General features: G+C 42.8%; 1 protein-coding gene across 2 annotated transcripts in view; it reads right to left on the bottom strand.

Moving 5' to 3' along the window:
* Window positions 1-3,327: 3,327 nt before the first annotated feature.
* The window catches only part of SUCLG1 (succinate-CoA ligase GDP/ADP-forming subunit alpha), a 29,176-nt gene continuing 10,744 nt past the window's right edge, over window positions 3,328-21,759 (bottom strand). For both annotated transcript variants that reach the window (XM_008700058.2, XM_008700060.2), the window contains exons 3-9: window positions 17,922-18,038; window positions 14,558-14,770; window positions 14,369-14,426; window positions 10,488-10,571; window positions 8,646-8,797; window positions 5,333-5,521; window positions 3,328-3,568 (exon numbers count right to left, since the gene is read on the bottom strand). In XM_008700058.2, the coding sequence (XP_008698280.1) occupies window positions 3,542-3,568; window positions 5,333-5,521; window positions 8,646-8,797; window positions 10,488-10,571; window positions 14,369-14,426; window positions 14,558-14,770; window positions 17,922-18,038 (840 nt within the window). In that variant the 3' untranslated portion in view covers window positions 3,328-3,541. The remainder of the gene's footprint in view (window positions 3,569-5,332; window positions 5,522-8,645; window positions 8,798-10,487; window positions 10,572-14,368; window positions 14,427-14,557; window positions 14,771-17,921; window positions 18,039-21,759) is intronic.

Below are 21,759 nucleotides of genomic sequence, written 5' to 3'. Positions count from 1 at the left end.
CACGGTGCAGGATGATAATGCTCTCCTGGGTGTCCCCTTATATGTCATAGTTGGCATCTGCCATCCACGGGTTCCATAGGAACACATCATCAGCTCAATTTTCCCCTGAAAATTCTCATAAGGTTGTGTGACACGAAGGACGGCACTGGTGGGACGATCACTGAGCTCTGGCTCCCCCACCAGTCTTGGGAGTCTCAACTCTGCACAGGAGGAGTTAGCATCGAAAAGGACCTCCAGTTTACGGCCGTGGCCTCTAGAAGGCATGCTGTACCGTTCTGCGTGCTGTGGGTAGGTTTGAGCTCTGTTTCAGTGTGTGACCTCTGCATGGCGTGGAAACGCTCAGAGATGAAGGGGCCCAGGCCTTTCCTCCTCTTTCCCTAGACGCTCACCATCATTCCTGTAGCTTCTGTGACTCCTACACAAAGACAAGCCCGGGTGCCCAGAACTTGCGTGTACTGTGGTTTCCTTGTCCCCTGGCGGAAACGTCAAATTCAACACTCCATCTCGAGTTTCCTCCTTTTCTATCAAGCCAGGGCCTCTGCTGTCTCGCTGCTCAAGCTGGAAAGCGACTGGCTGTCTCATCTCTCATCCTCCCCTCCCGGACCCATAAGTCCAGTGACTCACCAGGTACTGTCCAGGTCACTCCTTACAGATCTCTCAGACCTGAGCGTCCACCCTCTTCTCTCTCTCCTGCCACATTCTGGCCCAAGAAACCATCAGCCCTCGGCAGCATTAATGCAATAAACCGCTGACGGCTCTCCTGCAGCCACACAGGGGCCAGAAAGCTTTCTCGAAAATGCAGGTGCAGCTACTTCAAATTCCTCAAGAGCTTTCGCTGCTCTTGGAATAAAGGGCAAAAGTCTCAACTCGGCCTTCAAGATCTCTTCTCATCTTAATTCTCCAGCTTCATCAGTGGCACATTCCTTCACCCTGGTCCATTTAAGAAAATAGAGGGAAAAGGGGACACATTGTGGCATAACCATGCGAGGGGGTAGAAGGCAGCAATTAGCAGAAGTGAACTGTGGCCACGTGCCTGGTCTGGTGAACATCACAGAAACTATGCTGAATGAGGCCGACATGAAGGATGCTACACGAGCTGGCCCCCTTCATGTAATGTCTAGGACAGACACAAGTAATCGAAGATGAATACAGTACACCTGTTGGGTAGGCGAGAATGGAACTTTCTGGGACGATGGAAATATTCTGTGTCATGAGAAGGGGGTGGTTACATAGTTTCATCCATTTGTCAGATGTGTTTGGTTAAGAAATAGCCATTTCTTCTTGGATATACGAGTATATCCATGAGTACATTTTGTCTTCACAAAACAACTGTAACAATAGCTCTGGGGGTCCTGGGGGGAGGAGGTGACTAGAGGTAGAGATCATAGGACAATAGCAGGACAAGAGCAGAATGTCGATCATTTTCAAAGCTGGGTGATGAGTAGAAGGGGTTCCTTATTTTATTGTAATTATTTTGCAAATGCTTCAAAGTTTCTGGAATGATAGTTCTAAAAAATGCACTGGGGGAGCACCTGGGCGGCTCGGTCAGTTAAGCGACTGACTCCTGATTTCGGCTCAGGCCATGATCTCAGGGTCATGAGATTGAGCCCCACATGGGCTCCACACTGGGCATGGAGGCTGCTTACGATTCTCCCTCTCCCTCTCCCCCGAGCTTTCCAAAAAAAAAAAAAAAAAATGCACCGGGGTCATGAGTGGAACTTTCATTCTTGGCTCTGTAAAAATGAAATCAGAGAAAACACAACCAAGTATCTCTCCTGCTGCTGTTTGAGCTGCTGGGACCAGAGGTGGGGGAAGTCGGTGGGAGGGGAGAGGGAAGAGATGGTCAGGAGGGAGTGGTTTCACAGGCCCTGGGAGGGGTGGGGAGAGGCGTGGGAGAGGGAGGGTGGGGTGGGAGAGAGAAGAAAGGGTCGAGAGGGCACTGAGTTTGCTGGTGAGTGAAAGCAACAGAGCTGTGAGGCAAGAGTTGTCTTGGGATGGACGTTCGGGGGACAGGACGGGGGGCCGAGCCAGGCCCGGGGCAGCCTGGAGTCAGGAGTGGGCTCTCAAAAGCATCTCTTCTGGTCGGGTCACCTGCCCCTCATCTGAATTGTGTTCCTGTCACAAAGCCTTAGTTAGACAAAAGGATATGTTTGCCTCATAGAGACCTTGGGGTCTGTCACAGGCAGTGCCTTCCTCCCTAGCCATCGGTGTCAGCCTGGGCTGCTCCCCGCCCCCCCACAGCAGGAGGCAAGGTCAGTTTATGAGCAATGCCAAGCCCCAGCCAAGCCCACTGTGTGAAGAGTACCCTCACATATCCCGTGAGGTACCCTGTGGGATGGGGGTCATTACCCCACTCTCAAGATGAGGAAACAGCTATGAGCGGGAACTAAAGACTGACCCAAAGCCCATCACCATGTGTCCCTTGGTCCAGGCAGAACCCTTTTGTGCCTGACACCTGCTCTTTGTGCCCTCAGCAGCCTGGCCATGGTCATGGGAGCTCCAAAAGCACCTATCTCCCCTGCTCCCCAATATCTCCCCCACCCCTCCCAGGGCTCACTGCCCCCAAAGACCCAGTGTTCCTTTCCCTCCTCGAGGTGAGCTCTTCCCCTCTCCCTGCCTTTGCCTGGGCACTCAGCCTGCTGCCTGGCTGGTACCTTCTCAGCCTCCAGGCCCCAACTCATAGCCCCTCCCCAGGAAGGCCTCCCCAGACAGTCTATCTTCAGGGCCTTCTCCCTAATATGCTGTGTGTTTCCTTCAGGGCAGTTACACAATTGGAGAATATCCACTGAAATTGCTTCTTGTTAACAAGCTCCCTTTTAAATGAAAGTAGGATGGCTAACCACTTTCCTGGGTTTTTTTGCAGCAGATGTCTTAAATCTCAAGCAAAGAAAAGTAGGCTCTGGATGGGGAAGGGGAGAGCCCTCTGCAGAACCATAGAAAAACACCACACTACTGAAAACCTTCCATTTTTCAGGTGAAACCCAGGTGAGCTTCTGCCTGGAATCCTGCTGCTGCCGCTGCCAGTGGCGCTGACAACGATTAAGTTGCCTTATTACCTGCTCTAATCCTCGACACGGCCCTACAAGAGAGTGCCGTTACACGGACACGGGAGGAAACTGATTCGGAAGAGAACTAAGGTCACTCTGCGTCTAAGATAATTAGGCCAATGCCACACTGACATTTTTACAGCCTCATTCTCTCCAAAGTTGGTTACCATGTTCTCCACAGAGCCCATTAAAACCCACACAACACCCCCCCCAACTCCTCCATTTCTCCCACTCTCCCTCTCCCCTCCTGGTCAGGTCAAGAAAAAGCTCCAAAAGCATATTCAAATCAAATGGTAGGTTTATTGGCCGTTACGCAATGAGGTGGAGACATCTCAGTATCAGACATTCGGAACCTCGTTTTGGCTTCCTGCTGTATGGCAGCCCAGCGACACGCAGCCAGGCTGACAATCACGGACAACAGAAGCAAACCGCTGCTGCTTCACATTGCCATAATGATTCATTCCAGAGGTTTAGGGAACTTCTTGTTTTCTCTTTCATAGCATCTTCCTCTTTTCGAACTCCTTCAGAAACAGAGAAGAGAGACAGGATAAAAAGATTTAAGATTCAGGGGCACCTGGGTGGCACAGCGGTTAAGCGTCTGCCTTCGGCTCAGGGTATGATCCCAGAGTTATGGGATCGAGCCCCACATCAGGCTCCTCCACTATGAGCCTGCTTCTTCTTCTCCCACTCCCCCTGCTTGTGTTCTCTCTCTCGCTGGCTGTCTCTATCTCTGTCGATTAATAAATAAAATCTTTAAAAAAATAAAAAAGATTTAAGATTCAAATTACATTTCTGGTCAAAGTGATTCTGAAACCTCTTATCTTTAGGATCCTTTGAACAACCAAAAATGACAGAAGTGAAATGTACCAGGATGAGGGTGTTGAACACAACAGAACAGCTTTCGAATCAGGCTGTGTCAGCCTGAACTTCACGAAACGAGATGCAGAGCCTCAACTTTCCGTCTCCCAAACACAGAGACTGAGAGACTTTGAACTGTAGTTATTTTTCTACAGCAGTATTATTATTAAGAGCTGACAAACTTGACTACTTATGCAAAGCCTTCAAGGCCACACATGAACCACACTGGCCTTTTCAAAAAGGCAATGGAAACAGCTTTGCTTAGTTTCTCCAAGAAAGAGACTAAACGCAGATTCAGTTAAGATTTGAACAGAATGTCAAGCACCTCAGAAATATCTGAAAAGGAAACAATACTGAAAATCACATCTCTCTAGATTGTAATTAGAATACGACCAATGTGTAGTTGCCTGCTGCCACTTACTGGAGCAAAATGGTAATGCATGTCTCCAAAGTGAATGCAAGCATTCGCTTCACCCCCCTTTCCTGCCCCCACCCCCTTACACACACTCACTAACCACCCGGAATGTGACACATAGTATCTTGCTTCAAAGACAGGATCACGCAAAGATTCAATAAAACAAGGAGCAAGGCGAGGGCAAAAAAGATTGAGCCAAAACATGGTCCCTCCTGGGGATACAGTTTGTGCCTGTTCTCAACATGCTTAAAATGTCTGGGTTTTGCTTTGCTTTTTTTTTTTTTCCCAAAGCTATAACCATCATAAAAATAAAAAGAAAGAGAGCCTTAAATGATCACTTAAAGAGTCAGGCTAAAACTCACTGCAAAGAGATTACAGAAGATACCATCATTTAGAACATTTTAAACCATGATGTCCCATTAAAAAGGAAAAGGAAAGCATATCGTTAAGAAGTCTCTCCTCCAGCCTGCAAACGATGGCATCCCAACACAGCCAGGGTCCGAAGCTACAGGCTGGAAACCCCCACCCTCTTCTTCCGATCCCCCTTGCCCACTCCCCATCAACTCCCTCGTCAGCCAGTTTTCATTTCTTGTCACTCAGCCCCTTTCCCCAGAAACAGAAACCTATGAGATGAGGGTAGCGATTACCCCAAAGGCCCTCCCTCAGTGAAAAAGAAGAAATGTAAGGCGATGCCCTGCAGTACTCCCAGCTGAGGGTCCTGGCACTTACGGTCTCTGAAACACTTTCTTGTAGGTTGTATTTTGTCCCCCACAAAAGAGCAAATCCCAATGTTTAAAGAAGTAAGTTTTTTCAAATCAGAACATTATTCCTGGTCATGCCCAATTAGGACCCTGGGACGTGAATGGAGCTGCTACAGACACTTACGCTGCACACCAGAAAAAAAAAAAAACAGTAAGACCCAGAAGAAAGGACCATGGTTTCTGGGCACCGGTGTGGCCCTGCGTGACAAGGCCTATAACTTGAGAGCACCCAGGCCACTGTCAGAGCTCACCTTGTAGATGGTGGTTCCCAGCTGTGCAGGAGACATGCTGACCACAACTCCAGCACTCTGGAGGGCAGAGATCTTCTCTTTGGCGCCACCTTTCCCTCCAGCAATAATCGCACCCGCGTGACCCATTCTCCTGCCGGGAGGAGCAGTTAAACCAGCGATGAAGGACACCACAGGCTTGGCCTTGGGACCCTGGAAAGTGATATTTCAAACATTCTAATGAAGAAGTTGACCAAAACTGGACGTCAAATTCACGACTCTGAAAGTAAATGGCAAATGGCATGGGCAGGGCCCATCACTCATCCTCACGGAGAAAAATCAACACGCACATGAAGCTGTAATTGAAACCCCTGTATTCACCTTTGACATGACTCACCTTTTCATACAAACTCAGGAAAACGATCCTGAGCAAAGCTTTTGTCTGTTTAGATATTAAATGCCACAAGTTATTTTTACCAAAATATATGTGATTCTTTCATTCGAAAAACAAAACCATACTAGAAAACATATGTAATTTGTGATAATAATGAATTAAGACACTAGATCAGGTTGTTTTATTTCAACCTGATCTAATGTCTTAATTCATTATTAGTTTACCCATAATAGATTTGCTAGAAGAAAAAGATGAAGTGGGAGGTATATTGGAAAAGATGCAGGACTGGAAGTCGCCAGATTCAATTTTCTGTTGACTAAAGCTGGTTCACCTTGGACAAGGCCCATCAGCTCTGTAAACCTCTGATTCCTCGTCTATGAAATGAAGTGGCTAAACCAGAATGATGGCCAAGGGTCCTTTCTCCTCTGAAGCTCTATTCAAGTCTAAGGAAGGTCAGGACTAGTTTTATTTATCCATTCTAATACTCAACCTCTATGTAGATAAAGAGCACTGTACCAGATTCTGAGGTTAAAAATAAAAATCCACACAGGAAATAAAAGGATTCCTGTGCTCTAGACTTAAAATACAGTTACAAAAATAATATCAAATATTATCAATTAGTTGAGATACCAAAAAATTTTTTGAATATATGGCTAAATTTCACAGTGAATGAAATACCATGTTCATCATAGGAATCCAGAGGTTGCAAGGTATACAGAGAGGCCTATAGGAAGCAGAACGTGAACACAAGCGGAACCTGAGTGCCTTCATTCAGGCACCATCACCTTCCCCTCGGCCAGCAATTCTCAAATCATTTGGTCTTAGAACCCCTTACACTCACAAAAACCATTGAGAATCCGAAAGAACTATTGTGGATGTAGATTATATCTGATATTTCCTGTACTGGAAACGAGAACTAATAAATTATATAAATATTCATTTAAAAATAAGAACTTAAAAACTATTTTAAAAAACACTCTAGTAAGAAGTGTGGTGTTGTTTTATATTTTTGTAACTCTTGAATGTCAAATTTAACAAAAGGCAAATGAATTCTGATATCTGCTTTTGCATTCAATCTATTACGATATGTTCTTTTGGCTGAACTAAGAGAAAATCTGGGCTCACACACATACATGGCTGGAAAAGGGGAAGAATTTTAATAGCCTGTCAGATAATTGTGGATATTCTTCTTTGACTCTATATGAACCTCTTCAAGTGGTAATTTCTTAAAGGTTCATTGCAATGTCGGAATCTGAAACCACAGCAATGAACTTTCCGTCCTTTGTTACTTTAAAATCCATTGAATGGATCTTTTACCTATAATGATTTTGTAACATTCATTGGTCAGATGAAAAATACAGCTTACTGAGTTATGTACATCTTCTAAATGTGGACACGTTTCATTATTCAATACCAACAAATCATATCATCATTATCAGGTTCAATCAAAGTCTTCAGTAGGAGGAAGTCATCGAGTTCACAGTGGCTGGAACAACTTCTCCAAAATATGGATATTCACTTGAAAGCTCAAATTTTATCACTGTCAACAAATACTATAAGTTGTTTTCCCTGCCATGGCAGGTTCACTCTGTTCATTTTTGAGAAAAGGTCTGCCAAATACCCCAGTCTGAACAACCAGTTTGTCTGCCAGTCGTTCTTGAGAGTAAAATTGGTGTTCCACGAGAAAAGCAGCTAGTTCAGCTCACAACTCAATTGGGAAGGTGCTTTACTTCCCACTTCATCACAAAATACAGACTCATGGGTCAGGATTTAATAAAATTAGTACTTTTTACTGCTTTTACCTAGAATCTTGTACATAGTAGGTCCTTAATAAAAATTTGTCCCATGAGAACTAACCAGGAATAGGAAAACATGTGCCAAATGAAATAAAATATATATGCTTAGCTTTCCCCACTAAATTCTAAGCTATTCAAGAGATCCAGAGTTGGGCCTAAGTACATCTTAAAATTCATTTTAACATAGCATCATGTCACAATAACCTAAATCTTTCCTAAAGTCGATTTTTATTTAAATTTCAAACTTTAGAACTTTTCTGAATTTAAGAGACTCTAGTAACATTTTACCCCAGGCTTCTGACAATCCTACTTTATTCCTCCTTATCCACCACTTACTGGTGTCTAATGTGCGAGGGGACTGGGCTGGGCACCAAGGTACCAGTCCCCGTTGTCCGTGATACAGAGGCAATATTAAGCATGCCTCACAGAAGGAATAAGTAAAGGCAAGTGAGAATGAAAACAACTGGCAGGTCAAATGGGACACGGGTGTGAAGAAGAGGGTTAGGGAGGTGTGAAGGGACTGGAATCCCACGCTAAGTCCACACTTTATCCTATGTGTAATGGGAAACTGTCATGGTTTAAAACCAGGGGGTCTGAGGCGCCGATGTCTGTTTCAGAAGGGCGGGTGATTTGGGTGGCCGGGAGCCTGATGGCCTGGGAGACAAGGAAGGGGTGGTGGCTGAGGAACGGGAGTAGAGATTATCAGGAAGAAACTACTGACATGGTCCAGGGGAGAGAAGATGGTAGCTTGAACCAGAGCAGAGGGACAAATTACAGATGACGCTCTGAATCTCAACATACTACTGAGGACATTGGTAACTGAGTGGAAACAGGTGATGAGAGAGAAGTACGAGAGGCTTCTGAGGTTTCTGTCTTGGAAACTAAATGAAGAATGATGTTTACATACAAGAATCATTCACACTGAAGGAATAAGCCACAGAAAGTAAATCCAGGGAAAAATTAAGATGAGAAGAAACAGGAGAAAAACCAAGAGGATAGAGAGGATGAAGAAGGCACGGAGGCTGGTAGCCTCTGCAAAAGCGACGTCAGGGGAGTGGGATTCAACAGCAGCACAGCAGTGACGAGCTCGCGCGGTGCCTACTGTGTGTGGAGAGCTGTGTTTTTCCAAACCCAAACCCAAACTTACGGAATTATGTTGCTTCAAAAATTCTGCAGCATTTTCTTCTGCATTACCACCAATTTCACCAATCAATATGATGCCTTCCGTGGCAGGATCATTCAGAAAGATTTCAAGGCAGTCAATAAAATCCGTGCCATTAAAAGGATCACCTCCAATGCCTGAAAAAGTCAGAGTATCAACACCGGGTGAAAATTTAAGGATGAACCATAAAAATCAGGCCAAGAAATGTTGTTTCAACTCAGTTTGCCTCCCCCTCTCACCAGTGTTTTAAAATGTATCATCACTCTTGCATTTAACATTTTAAAAAATCACAAAGTGCTACGTTTATTTCTGTTGCTAATTATTCCATGAATGCTAAATGGTGGTTGATTTCGGATATTCACAAAGACAACCTTATTTTTGTTTTAGCTCTTTTATCAAGCTCCTTTCCTCCCACGAAATTATTCCCAAACAACTTTTTCAAAATGGGCATTTAAAAAAAAAAAAGGGTGTTTATGCTGCAAGGAAGCAAGACTGTCTCTCCTCCGATTAAACACTTTACAAACGTCTTTGCACAAAGTAACCATGAGATGAGGCCCACTGCAGAGAAACCACACACAAGTCCTAACACACAAGTCCGAACGAGGGACAGAGTTGAGGGTGCACTGACCCCTCTTCCCTTATATCCAGGGAGGGTGATAACCACTACTTGGATAGTAAAGGAATTGCTCCCAGCAGACCGGCTGCCACTTTTTAAATTTTTACATGACAAAGCTGCCCCCTTAGCGCAGCCCACCACGCATCAGTCTCATATTTTTACATTAGAAGCGTTCTGAAAGCAGGATTGACTTCCTACTCTTCAGTGCACCTCTGAAGAACGAAGTTGAGGAAGAGAAGCAGCATTTATTGAGTGCCAGCTGTGTGTCAAGTACCATGACTCAGCACACGTTAGACCTGCCATGTCCTAATTCTTCCAACCTCTCTGTGAATTGGGCTTTAGTATTAACAATTTACAAATTAAAGACAGAGGCTGGAGAATATGAATTTTGCAATTCTGTTTCAAACCTTTTCTGATGCTCCATCACACTAAGTTACTTTGTGGCTAAGATTGTGCTTTGTACGTAGGGAAGCTCGATTACTGTTTCCAGTACTGATTTTATGGATCTGAATCCTAATGAAAATCGTCCAGGGCTTTATTTTATAATTTATTATGAAAAGCTATTTTTGAAAGGCTTTTAAAATTTGAAAAAAATATTTATAAAAATGAGCAACCTGCCTCGCTTCTGGCAACAAATACTAAAATTATTTTAAAATGTAAAACCTTTTTACTTTTAAAAGTGGTAGGTGATAAAATGTGTAAAAAGAGAAGTTCTGGGGAGCTCAACCGTCCTCAACATAGATTTTTCTCACAAATAAAACTATAGTAGTACAACTTTTCAGCTCAGAGGTGCCTCAGAGGGTTGCCTTAAGAATGAGATGATAAATGGCACAGAACTCATAACCAGGAAGCACTGAATGATAGCTTATAATGATAACAAAATGATAATTATAGTATTCAAAGCCCTAACATGAAGAACGATTTCTTCACAACAAGTGAGGGAAGTGATGTTTGCAGGCACCAAGGCTCTTCCGGGGCCACATGTCCCACGATTCCTGTTCCTCGACATGCAAGTCAAACCCTGGACCGTGAATCTGGAAAATATTTATAGTGGTGCTTCACACTGAAGCGAATTAAATTCAAGATCGTAACATCTGTTTTAATAATGGTTATCAAAACCTCCTGCAAATAACCAAAACAATAATTATTACTGCACCCATTCAATGAAGATACTGCATTATAATAAAATTATTCTATCCAAAATCTCTCACCAACACACAAAGACTGCCCCAATCCAACTTGTGTCGTTTGGTGAACCGCTTCATAAGTCAGGGTGCCAGATCTGGACACGATACCTTAAAGGAAGAGAATTTTAAAATATCAGATTGTGTTCATCTCACAGATTATCATGTTACAGGTACAAGTATATAAAAAATCCACCCCACGACTTGTCATCCAAATCAACAAGTCTACGAATGGTGCATGAATATCTATCTTCTCACTATGAACTCGGGTGTGTGTAACCAGATCCTCTGCACCACTAGGTCAAATGGAAAGACGTGTGTATCGTGGTCACCGCTAGACAGCACCCCACGGAACACCGTCCAACTGCTCTCTTAGAAAACTTCACCAGACAGCAGCCGCTGCATCACTCGGTGAGGACTGCCCATTCCACACAGAACCCTGCACGGACTCCGCAGCCCAGCTCCGTGCCAGCCTACCTCTCCAGACTTGTTTCCCATTACCTCCCTACTCCAGCGAAACCGATTTTTTTTTTAAAGATTGTATGTATTTATTTGACAGAGAGAGGGAACACAAGCAAGGGGAGTGTGAGAAGGAGAAGCAGGCTTCCCACAGAGCAGGGAGCCCGCTGCGGGGCTCGATCCCAGAACCCCGGGATCATGACCTGAGCCGAAGACAGACGCTTAACGGCTGAGCCATCCAGGCGCCCCATAGTGAAACCAATTTATTCCCCAATTAGTCAGGTTGGTTCTGCCTAAAACGGAGCCCCTCACCTCCTCAAATGCCACTCTCCTTTCACGTCTTTCCTGATTCCTCAAATACGGATACTGTTCTCTTGCTATCTGGTTCAGTAAGAGACCACCAATGGTGTTTAAGATTCTGTGTCTTCCTTGCTATCCCGTAACCTCCAGGGGCTTGGTAAACAAGACTGCTTCCCCCACTCCTGTGTTCCCAGTATTGAATACAGATCCTGCACAGAAGGAGCTCAATACTTACCTGAATGGATCAAAACTGAAAACCCTTCAATGGAATACAACCATCCTCTTAAGCAAAACCTAATTCCAATAGTCTTAAGGCTAGCCAATCACTGGACCCTAATTCACAACAAATGACAATCACTACCACTATCTCCCATCTGTCTCATTCATCAGTTTTTCCCTACTCTCTGAGCTTTCTTTCCATCTACATACTGTCTCCTTACTACAGTCCTTCCTCTGCGGGACCTTTCATAACTGAGAAGGTTGGGTAGGTAATACCTACCTACCTATGTACTCAGTAAATTTAGCTTTGTTTAAACAAAGTATAGATGGCAATTTCTTAGTTGTACTTCCTGTGTTCAATTATCTAGTCTCCTTTCCACTCCTTCTACTTGATTCTTGTGGTACGATTATGGGCCAGGTGTCCACCCGACATCCTAGATTACTGGGAAAAACAACTATTTAATTTATTCTAGTCTGGTGATGGATCAGTATAATAGCCAGTGAAAACTAACACCAGGATGTTATCATTCTTTTAAGTGGCTTTCATCTGATTATATAAATGATATGTAAATTATATAAATGCAAACTGCATACACTGAAGGTAATGAAAGCCATGTCGATTACTCCTGTCACTCTTAAAGTATATATAGTAAAAGACACTATCACTTAAAAATACCTATCACTCTTAAAAATACCTGTCACTCTTAAACTATATATAGTAAAAGACACTATCACTTAAAAATACCTATCACAAGGACACTTCTGCTTCTGAAAAGTAGAAGTACTTTCCTCTATTCTTCCTATTAAGTACAACTAAAAACCCTGGGCATTATATGTAAAATAAATACAAATACAAGAAATCACCAGGAGATGAAGAAGGCAAAGTGGCTGGGATCCTCGAGACTTGAGGAATGATACACTGGTGAGCTCCCTGGGTTTTCTTTTGCCTCATGCATCCCAGATATGGAGCCAAAGAAGCCAGCATCCCAGAAACACAGAAGGGTACAGAAAAAAAAAATTTCCCCCAAAAACCTGCTCACTCTAGCAGGAGAACCAAGGACAGCCTAGCAAAACAGAAAACTTTTTTTTTTTAAAGATTTATTTGAGAGAGAGCAAAAGTAGGCAAAGTGGCAGGCAGAGGGAGAGGGAGAAGCAGACTCCCCGCTGAGCAAGGAGCCCGACTTGGGGCTCAATCCCAGGACCCTGACCAGGATCATGACCTAAACTGAAGGCACACGCTTAACTGACTGAGCCACCCGGGTGCCCCAAAACAGAAAACTTTTGAGACCATAACCATGCCATACCAACCAAGCACTACAGAAGATAACTGTGCCTCCACCCTCGCTCACATGCAAAGGCCAAAAGGGACTCCTAGACTTCCACATGTAGGAAGCCACACTGAGGCACCCCAACATGCCGGCCAGACTGGTGAAAGAGAGGGCCAAGCAGGCAGTCAGGACTTTCATCTCTGCCAGCTGATGATGAGTTCCTCTTCACCCCCACAATGTTAATTTGGTTATTTCCTCGAGGAACTAAACAAGAAGCAGAATTTTCACAAGACATTTTGAGAGAGGTTGTGATATCCTAGAGGGCAAAGTCATCTGAAGACAGGATTTTAGAAAGACTAACAATAAAAATCTTCAAAGCACATATGTAGCACATACAAAGGACTTATATCCAGAATATTTATAGAACCCCTTGCCTTGGTCAACAATAAAAAGACAACCCAATAAAAAATGTGCAAAAAACTTGAACCGATAATTACAAAAGAAGATATATAAACAGCCAATAGCACACGCACCAGCGCTCTTCACCATTAGCTGGAGACTGAGTAGAGACTCAGATGAAAACCACGAGGCACCATTTCACTCCTAGCAGAATGGCTAGAGTGAAGGACTGAGAACACTTTGTGAAGATGTGGGACTGAAACTTTCATCCACTGATGGTGGAAATGTAAGATGAACAGCCACTTCACAGAACTATTTGGCGATTTCTTAAAAAGTTCCACATACGGGACACCTGGGTGGCTCAGTCAATGAAGCACCTGCCTTCAGCTCAGGGCACGATCCCAGGGTCCTGGGATCAAGGCCCGCATCGGGCTCCTTCCTCCGCGGGGAGCCCACTTCTCCCTCTGCCTGCAGCTCCCCCTGCTAGTGCACTCCCTCTCTCTCTCTCTCTCTCTCCCCCCCCCCCCCGACAAATAAATAATCTAAAAAAAAAAGAAGGTGCACATACTTCAAACCTATGACTTAGTGATTCCATGCTTAAGTATTTTACCCAAGAGAAATGAAAATGTGTACACAGAAAGACCTATACACAAATGTCACCTAGCTTTATTCATGATTCAAACCTGGAAATAACCCAAAAAATTTTTTTAAGATTTTATTTATTTATTTGACACAGAGAGAGACAGCCAGCGAGAGAGGGAACACAAGCAGGGGGAGTGGGAGAGGAAGAAGCAGGCTCCCAGTGGAGGAGGGAGCCCGATGCGGGCCTCGATCCCAGGGTCCTGGGATCACGCCCTGAGCTGAAGGCAGACGCTTAACTACTGAGCCACCCAGGCGCCCCCCAAATGTTCATCAATAGGTGAATGGACAAATTGTGGTAGAATCACACAACAGAATATTACTTAGCAGTAAAATGAAATGAGCTATTGATACATGTAAACACACGGAAGAATCCACGGCATGCTGTGCAGGAAAAGAATCTTTAAAAACTCCAAAAAACATCTTCATTGACTCTGCAGAATTATTATAGATTCTTAATCTCATCCAACTCAGATACAGAACTGATTCACTACAGAACTCCCTGGTAAGTTCCACCACAGTTAATTAAAATGAATGAGATTTGCACAGTCACAAACTCTCTTGGCGAGTTCTGAGCTTAGGGCAAAGAATTTTTCTTTTTTAATCTATAAGAAAAATACTCACCAATCCTTCCTTTCTTGTGAATATGGCCAGGCATGATGCCGATTTTACATTCTCCAGGCTGAAGGAAAGGAAATCACGGTTTCAGAAAAATGAAAAAAACCACAACCGGTAACTAACAGGTCATACACACAAACACACTTGGACTGACTGAAAGCCAGCTAGCCAGGCCTGTTTGTGTCCTCCACTCACATTGATGATTCCCGGGCAGTTGGGCCCAATCAGCCTCGTCGTCCCCTGGCGCAGCAGTTTGTGCTTGACCCGCACCATGTCCTGCTGTGGGATGCCTTCTGTAATGCACACGACCAGCGGCACTTCGGCCTCGACAGCTTCATTGATGGCAGCGGCGGCGAACGGAGGAGGGACATAAATGACAGAGGCTGTCGCTCCTGTCTCTTCTTTGGCCTGAAATATTACCCATGAAGCACTTTATTATGGGTTAAGTTGTAAACACTGTAAAATGCATTCAATACCATGATTTTAATAATGTCTTGGGATCAGGAAAGGACACCACCAGGAGACACTGGATGTCTTCATTCTTCCCATTAGCAAGTTCACTGCGCCGTCTGAAAAGAGCAGAATCAAGCAGGGCCTCCTCTCTGCCCCCTGCCCCGGGACTGCCACTCTGAATTGAAAGGTTCTATGACGCCCTGTTCCCTCAGGCGAGGGCATGGCAGGAAAGCGGAAGGCACTGCCTGATTCAAGATAGTGTCCTCTCATTCCTGCGGCCGTATTTTTGTTGCCCTACAAGACACTGCATCACCTATTCAGTACCGAAGACCCTACAGCTCCCCAGGAGAAAAGGGGTGAGTCAGCTGCTGAGCTGCAGAATGCAGCTCTCAAACACCGTTCAAAACATATCATACTTGATAAATATGATTAAGAGATGTCAAAAGTGATGTGGTTTTTACGCTCACAATTTTTACTCTAAATGCAATGTTAGTTAAAAATAAACTAAAATACAAATGCATCAATGGCCATAGAATGAGAATGTGGGCCAAATAAGCATTAGGGTCTACTCTACCTCACCCCCCACAAATGCAAAGCACTTAAGACCATCAGTTTGACCACGGTTCTGTCCGTGGTCTCCACTTGCCCTCCACACATATCAATACGATGTCTCCTACCCACCTCTATGTGTGTCACGTCTCTTCCAATGTAACGGAAGCTCCTTGAAGACAGAGACTGTCAGTGATCTCTGACTCTCCAAGAGAGACAGTGCCTGTTCTCTGAGAGGCCCTGCAAGAGGGCTCAAGACAGGTCTTGTTAAGGCCTCACCACAACCCTGTATGCTTAGTATCCACATCTACAATCAAGACGCCGTGGCCAAAAGACAGTAAATAACTTACACAAGGTCACATAGCTAGGAAGTGAGTGGCAGAGCCAAGATTCAGATCTAAGAATCTCTGATTCCAAAGTGTCTGTTCTTTTCAGTGACAGCAGGGTGCCTCCCTATAAATGTTAAAATATAACTTAATCAAGATATAAATCAAACCTTCAGGAAGGCTGTGGCATGGGCTTTTACAATGGCGAGAGATACTAAGCTGTAGAGCATACAGGTACACCTAGAAGGGACCGAAGTAAAAGGCCGTGTCTCTCCGAATCATCCCTGAATGACGCCCCAACCCCCAGAGACCAAGGAGCTTTCTCTACAGTATCCCAAATAAAAAGAGGTATCGACGCTGACAGAAGAACAGAGTCAAAGGATGCTGACAGATCATCAACAAACAATACCAGGGGTTAAAAATAATTTTTTTTTCAAAACTCTGTTCAAGGTGATAACAGAGACGGGGGTACAAAAACAAACAAACAAACAAACAAAAAACCACCTAGGTTGAACCAAAAGGAGTTAGATCATAGGCATGAAGGTATTTTTCTGGAAAATATATCCTGCAGTTTTCTACCTCTTAAGGCTACGAATACTGCCAGAAGCCGACTATGACAACGGGGTCTGTGCTAACAAGCGACACCAGATGAAAGGTATCCATCCTGCTCATTGAGAAAGCTCTTTGTATGTGCTGAACACGTGAGTAATATAGTATCTGTCAGAGAACTTACAAAACACTGCAAATGTCACATCTATTTGTATCATGATGAATAATAAATGAGTTGCTTAGCAACAAAAACTTTCTTTAAAAGAAAGCAAAAAAGGCTCATGAAAAAGTCAAATCTACCTAGAGGAATTATGAAAACAGCTCTTCTCCGTATTTTGAGGTCATAGGAGAACTTAAGGGGTGCAGGGAAACACCAAGAATTTAAAGCAAGAAGACTTTAAATGTCTCTTTTATAGAACATATGACCTTAAGTGATTCTTTTATAGAACATATGATTTTAACTTTTTTTTAGTCTAAAATACAGCACACCTAAAACATACATACACACATATACTACACCCTATTGTTAAGTTTAAAGTAAAGTGAAAATTCCACATTCGAATATTTGTTTTATCCTACATTTTAGGATCAAGAATACAAATCAACTTCAATTTGAAGTTTGTATTCTAAAAAAGGTATTAAGTCTGTAAATTGTACTTTTAAAAAAATGTGATACTTTAAAACACGCCTCAAAACTTTAAAACATGCCTTTAAGAAGAGGGGGAGGGATACATCTTTTTTCATCAATACATCAGTCCCAAGTACTAAGTTTATTTCCTAGATTCTTTTTTATTATATAGGCAAGATTTTTGTACCATAGTTTTTTTTATAATACTATTATTTTCCTATATATTCATGCAAGTATAGAAAGAGAATGAAGGAATACACACGGAGCTTAAATGAGCTCTCTAGAAAGGCAAAATCTGAGACGTGAAAGCACTATAAAATTTAACTTCACATACATTTATATCATCTGAGTTTTTACAATAAGCACATATTAATTTTGTAACATAGAATTAAAGTTTTGTTCAAAATACTTTAAAAAGTATTAACGGATCAGCAATTTGGGGAAGGGCTCTGTGATTTGTCCGTCTGACTTCACGGCTGAGTTTTTTCAGGCAGGATCTTACTACCACCCTATTTACCCTGAGCCGTGCTAAGTCTGCCACTTTGCAGCTATGAACTATGGGCAGGACCCTTGACCTCTCTGCACGTGTAGTGCCCTTGTCTTCAGAATGGGGATGGTGATAGCACTGCACCTCAGGGGGCCATGGGGAGGCCCGAATGAAGCAATGTCTATAAAGCACCTGGCACGGTGCCTGGCAAACAGCCCGTTCTCAGTCAGGTTAGGGGCTGGATGTTGACACGTGCACTGCTAATATCCTGGAAGAAGAAAGAGTACGGAAAGGAGAAGAAGCCAAATGGAAGCCAAGCTATAGCACTTCTTCTCTTCACGCTGATCTATGCCTATAAACAAGAGGACACAGGCGTGGGAAGGCATCCTGACTGTGTGTGACTAAAGTGAACCCAGAGGTTTTTACTGGGATTCAAATTTCTTTATGTTACTGGATTTTAAAATAGCAGTGACTCTCCCAAAAGGGACACAATTAAGATCTCCAACCCAAATATGCTTGCTCTTCTCCTGCTTTTCTTTGCTTAACAAACTCAGTACCATTAATTACCTCTTTCACAGTATTAAAGACTGGTAAGCCCAGATGAGTCTGGCCTCCTTTCCCTGGAGTGGTTCCTCCAACCAGCTGGGTGCCATAATCCAACGCCTGCTGGCTGTGAAAGGTGCCCTGCGGGGTGGGGAAAACACAAGGCTCAGGAGAAAAGGCAGGCTGGGAAGCCTGAAGGCAATCTTCAGCAACTTGGAAAAGAAAAACAAATAGGTTAACTATTTCACAAAATGTGACAGACACATATATCCAGCAATCTCAAAAACTTGCTAAACCTAGCTTTGAACCTTGAAACAGTATAATCCTCTGAAAAGCCAAAATAACTTTTTTTTTTAAGGAGGATCTTTTTTCATTCCATCTTCAAATTTGACTGATGGTCTGAAACACTCGTGTTTACTTAAAAAAAAAAACCCTCCTTTTCACTGCTCCTCTGTCAACTCCTAATGTCCTCACATCCCTCTTTTATGGACTATAAAATCCATGGTCAGTCATTATAAACACACAACGACACTGGTTCTCTCTCACTTCAACTTCCACATCTGGCAAAACCACAGTCTTGGTTAAATCCAGTCACCTACCTACTCTAAGACTGCACATGTGCGGCCAAGCAGAAGCTGGAGAAAAAAACAGAACCATGATAACCGGTCTTTAAATCCATGATCACTAACCTTAGGTGAGCTTTTAATGCTGCCCAGCCAATACCCTGTAGTTCCCTATCCATTCACTCTCCCTCCTCAACCTTGGCGCTGCAGACATTTGGTCACATGGAATCGCTGTCATGGGAGCCTGTCCCCTGCTTTGTACGGTGTTTAGCAGCATCCCTGGCCCCTACTCAGTAGACTCCAGTACCATGCCCTCCTCTCCACCCCAATCAGCTGCTGTGACAACCAAAAATGTCTCCACAAATTGAAAGATTATTTTTCACTAGGCTTCAAGGGCTCTACCTCCCCTTCTCTTTTTCTCTCCTTAGACTTCTCTTTTCACCTAAATTTGTGCTCTTGGTGACCTCATCCCTTTTCACGGCAACAAATATCATCCATATGGCGACCCCTCCCATTCTCTCTCTCTCTCTCTCTCTTTCACACACACTCATACCCAGCCCAGATCTTTGCTTTGAGCTCTAAACTCACACCGTCGACTGCCTATATCACATCTCCACTTGGACAACTAGTGGGTATCTCAAACTTAATGTGCCCAAAACCAAATTCCTAACCACTCCTCTCCACACTCCACACTTGGTTAATGACAATTCCACTCCTAACAGACGTTCAGACCAAAAACACTGAAGTCATCCGTGATTCTGTTATATCTCACACCAGATACACTACTGCCCTACCTTTAAAATATAATTGACAATGTCTCAATCCCTTCCACTGCTACCACCTTAGTCTAAGTCATCATCAACTCTTGACAGAATGTTGCCCCTGGCTCCCTTTCACCTATTCCCAACACAGCAGCCAGAGTAACCCTGTTAAAACATAAGCAAGATCATATCATTCCTCTGATCATACCTCTCCAGTGGTTTTCCACTTCGTTCACAGTAAAAGCCAAACTCCTTATACTGGCTCATAAGTCAATATTCAATCTACACCCTCACATCCAAACTCCTTACCTGCCTGGCCTCATTTACTGCTCTCCCATTGCTCATTTCACTCCAGTCACACTGGCCTTATGGCTTCCACACAACAGGCACATTCCTGCCTCACGGCCTTGCTCTCCCCTTTGCCTTGAATGCACTTCCCTTCATATCCACCTGCTTTATGCCCATATCTCCCTTAGATCTTGACTAAGGTCAGGCTTCCCCTGACCACCTGACACAAAATCTTCCCTCCCCCAACCCGGACACCACCACAACTCCACACACAGTCACACGTTTCTATCTCTGGTTTATTTTTTCCATAGCATTTGTACTTTCTAATCTACCACGTAATCTACTCACTGATTTTGTCGCTATGTTTCTCTCCCTCCCACGACTAATGCGTAAATTCCACGAAGGCAGTGATTCTGTCTACTGAGAGGTGGCACCTAACCCACGACCTGACACACAGGAGACACTCGATAAGCGGTGTTGACACTGAATGGATCTATGTGGTCATTCTACAGGGACCTACACATGATGACCCGACTACTCAAGTTCTATTAAACGCATAAGAGTTGGGGTTAAGAGGGACTTCAGAAATTTTTGTTTTGAAAGCTAACGTTCTCTCTTTAAGCAGTGCTATTCAAACTGTAGTCTGTAGACTCTAGATTTCAAACCTCATTGTTACCTCTACACTAAGAGAATCTTAACTAACAAAGCTGAGACAAGTAAGACTCTCAATTACTTAAAAAAAAAAACAAACAAACAGTGAATGAGAAGCAATGTACTTGCAGGTAACTGAAAGACACTGAAACCAACCTTGGATTTCAATATTTAGGCAAACCATCACTTAATTCAGGAAGCAGAGACAGTTCCAAATATTGCTTACACCATGGACAATGGTTCTTTTAAAAAAAGGTCAGAGGTGAAGATGTCACAGGATCATATGAAATTTAGCAAACAAACAAAAACATCACATATAATAAGCTTATGTGGAGAATTTGGATTAATCAAACATTTGATTATATGCCAACACAATTAATATATAACCAGAAAGGGACTGAATATGATTTTAATTGGCAGAGGAATGATAAAATGTACTTCAAATCTTAAATGAGCATCAATTTTCTTTAGAATATACAGATGTTGAAGTGATACTCATAAAATATATGGCTATCAAAATAAGTAAACCAATTTTACCTAGGAACAAAATTTCAAGGTTTTGGGTGTTCCTTTTTTTGTTGGTGTGGATTTTTTTTTTTTAAGATAGCAGAGGACTAGAAGAAGAAAAAGGTCTAGTTATTTCAGAAAAATAACACATTTTTGTGTTCAATTACTTCAGAAAAAAGTCAAAAAGTGAAAGGATATTTTATATGAAACAACCTTCTAACCAAATTCATAAAAAAAAAAAAACCTACAGAATTTTAAAGCAATTTAAAAACAAAAGCTACAGAAATTTGGATATTTAGGTATTATTCTATAATCAAAGTGTGGAAAACTATGGCCTAAAGGTCTGGCCTGCCACTGGTTTTATAAACTGTTTTATTGGTATACAATCACTCCCATTCACTGACATATTGTCTACAGCTGCTTTTGCTGTTACAATGCTATTGAGTAGTTGACACAAACTGCATGGCCTACTAAGCCTAACATTTACAGTCTGGTCCTTTCCCAGAATAAAGTTGCAGACTCCTGCCCTAGATAACAAAATACCACAGAATGGACATGACAACTCTTGTAATTACAGAAAAATCATTAACTTTTACATCACACACAAAAGTCATTAACTGTTTTTATTTTGTCATGTCTTCTTTTAATAATGAAAGGGATACTCCGGGTTAAGACTCAGGGCATCTTCTAATTGATTTGGTAGCATTCCTTTGTTTTAAAAACATCCGAATCTACATTGGTGGAACAACAAATTTATATAAATATTTTAAAGGGTAACTTAGCGATAGCTGTTAAAATTTTAAATACACAGAACCCTGACATTCATTTTTCTTTTTGAATCTACTTTATAGATTATATATAAATGTAGCATATACATTATAGAGTAAAATGATAGATATGATCATTTTACTGTGTTACGTTGTATTCTGTGGAATCACATTGCAAATATACTTAAAACTTAGCAAATTCTACGATGTAAGCAGGGATAGGGAGAGAATGAATATAAGTGAATGAGAACAAATTAAAACACTTCAGGCAATTTTGCCGGCTAGTCCCCTCAAAGACCATTTGCCTAGAGAGAGTATAAGATGA

Source organism: Ursus maritimus, unplaced genomic scaffold (genome assembly GCF_017311325.1).
Source record: "Ursus maritimus isolate PB19 unplaced genomic scaffold, ASM1731132v1 scaffold_6, whole genome shotgun sequence".
NCBI lineage: Eukaryota > Metazoa > Chordata > Mammalia > Carnivora > Ursidae > Ursus > Ursus maritimus.
Note: the sequence above shows the minus strand (reverse complement) of the source record. Positions and strands in the feature narration are given on the sequence as shown.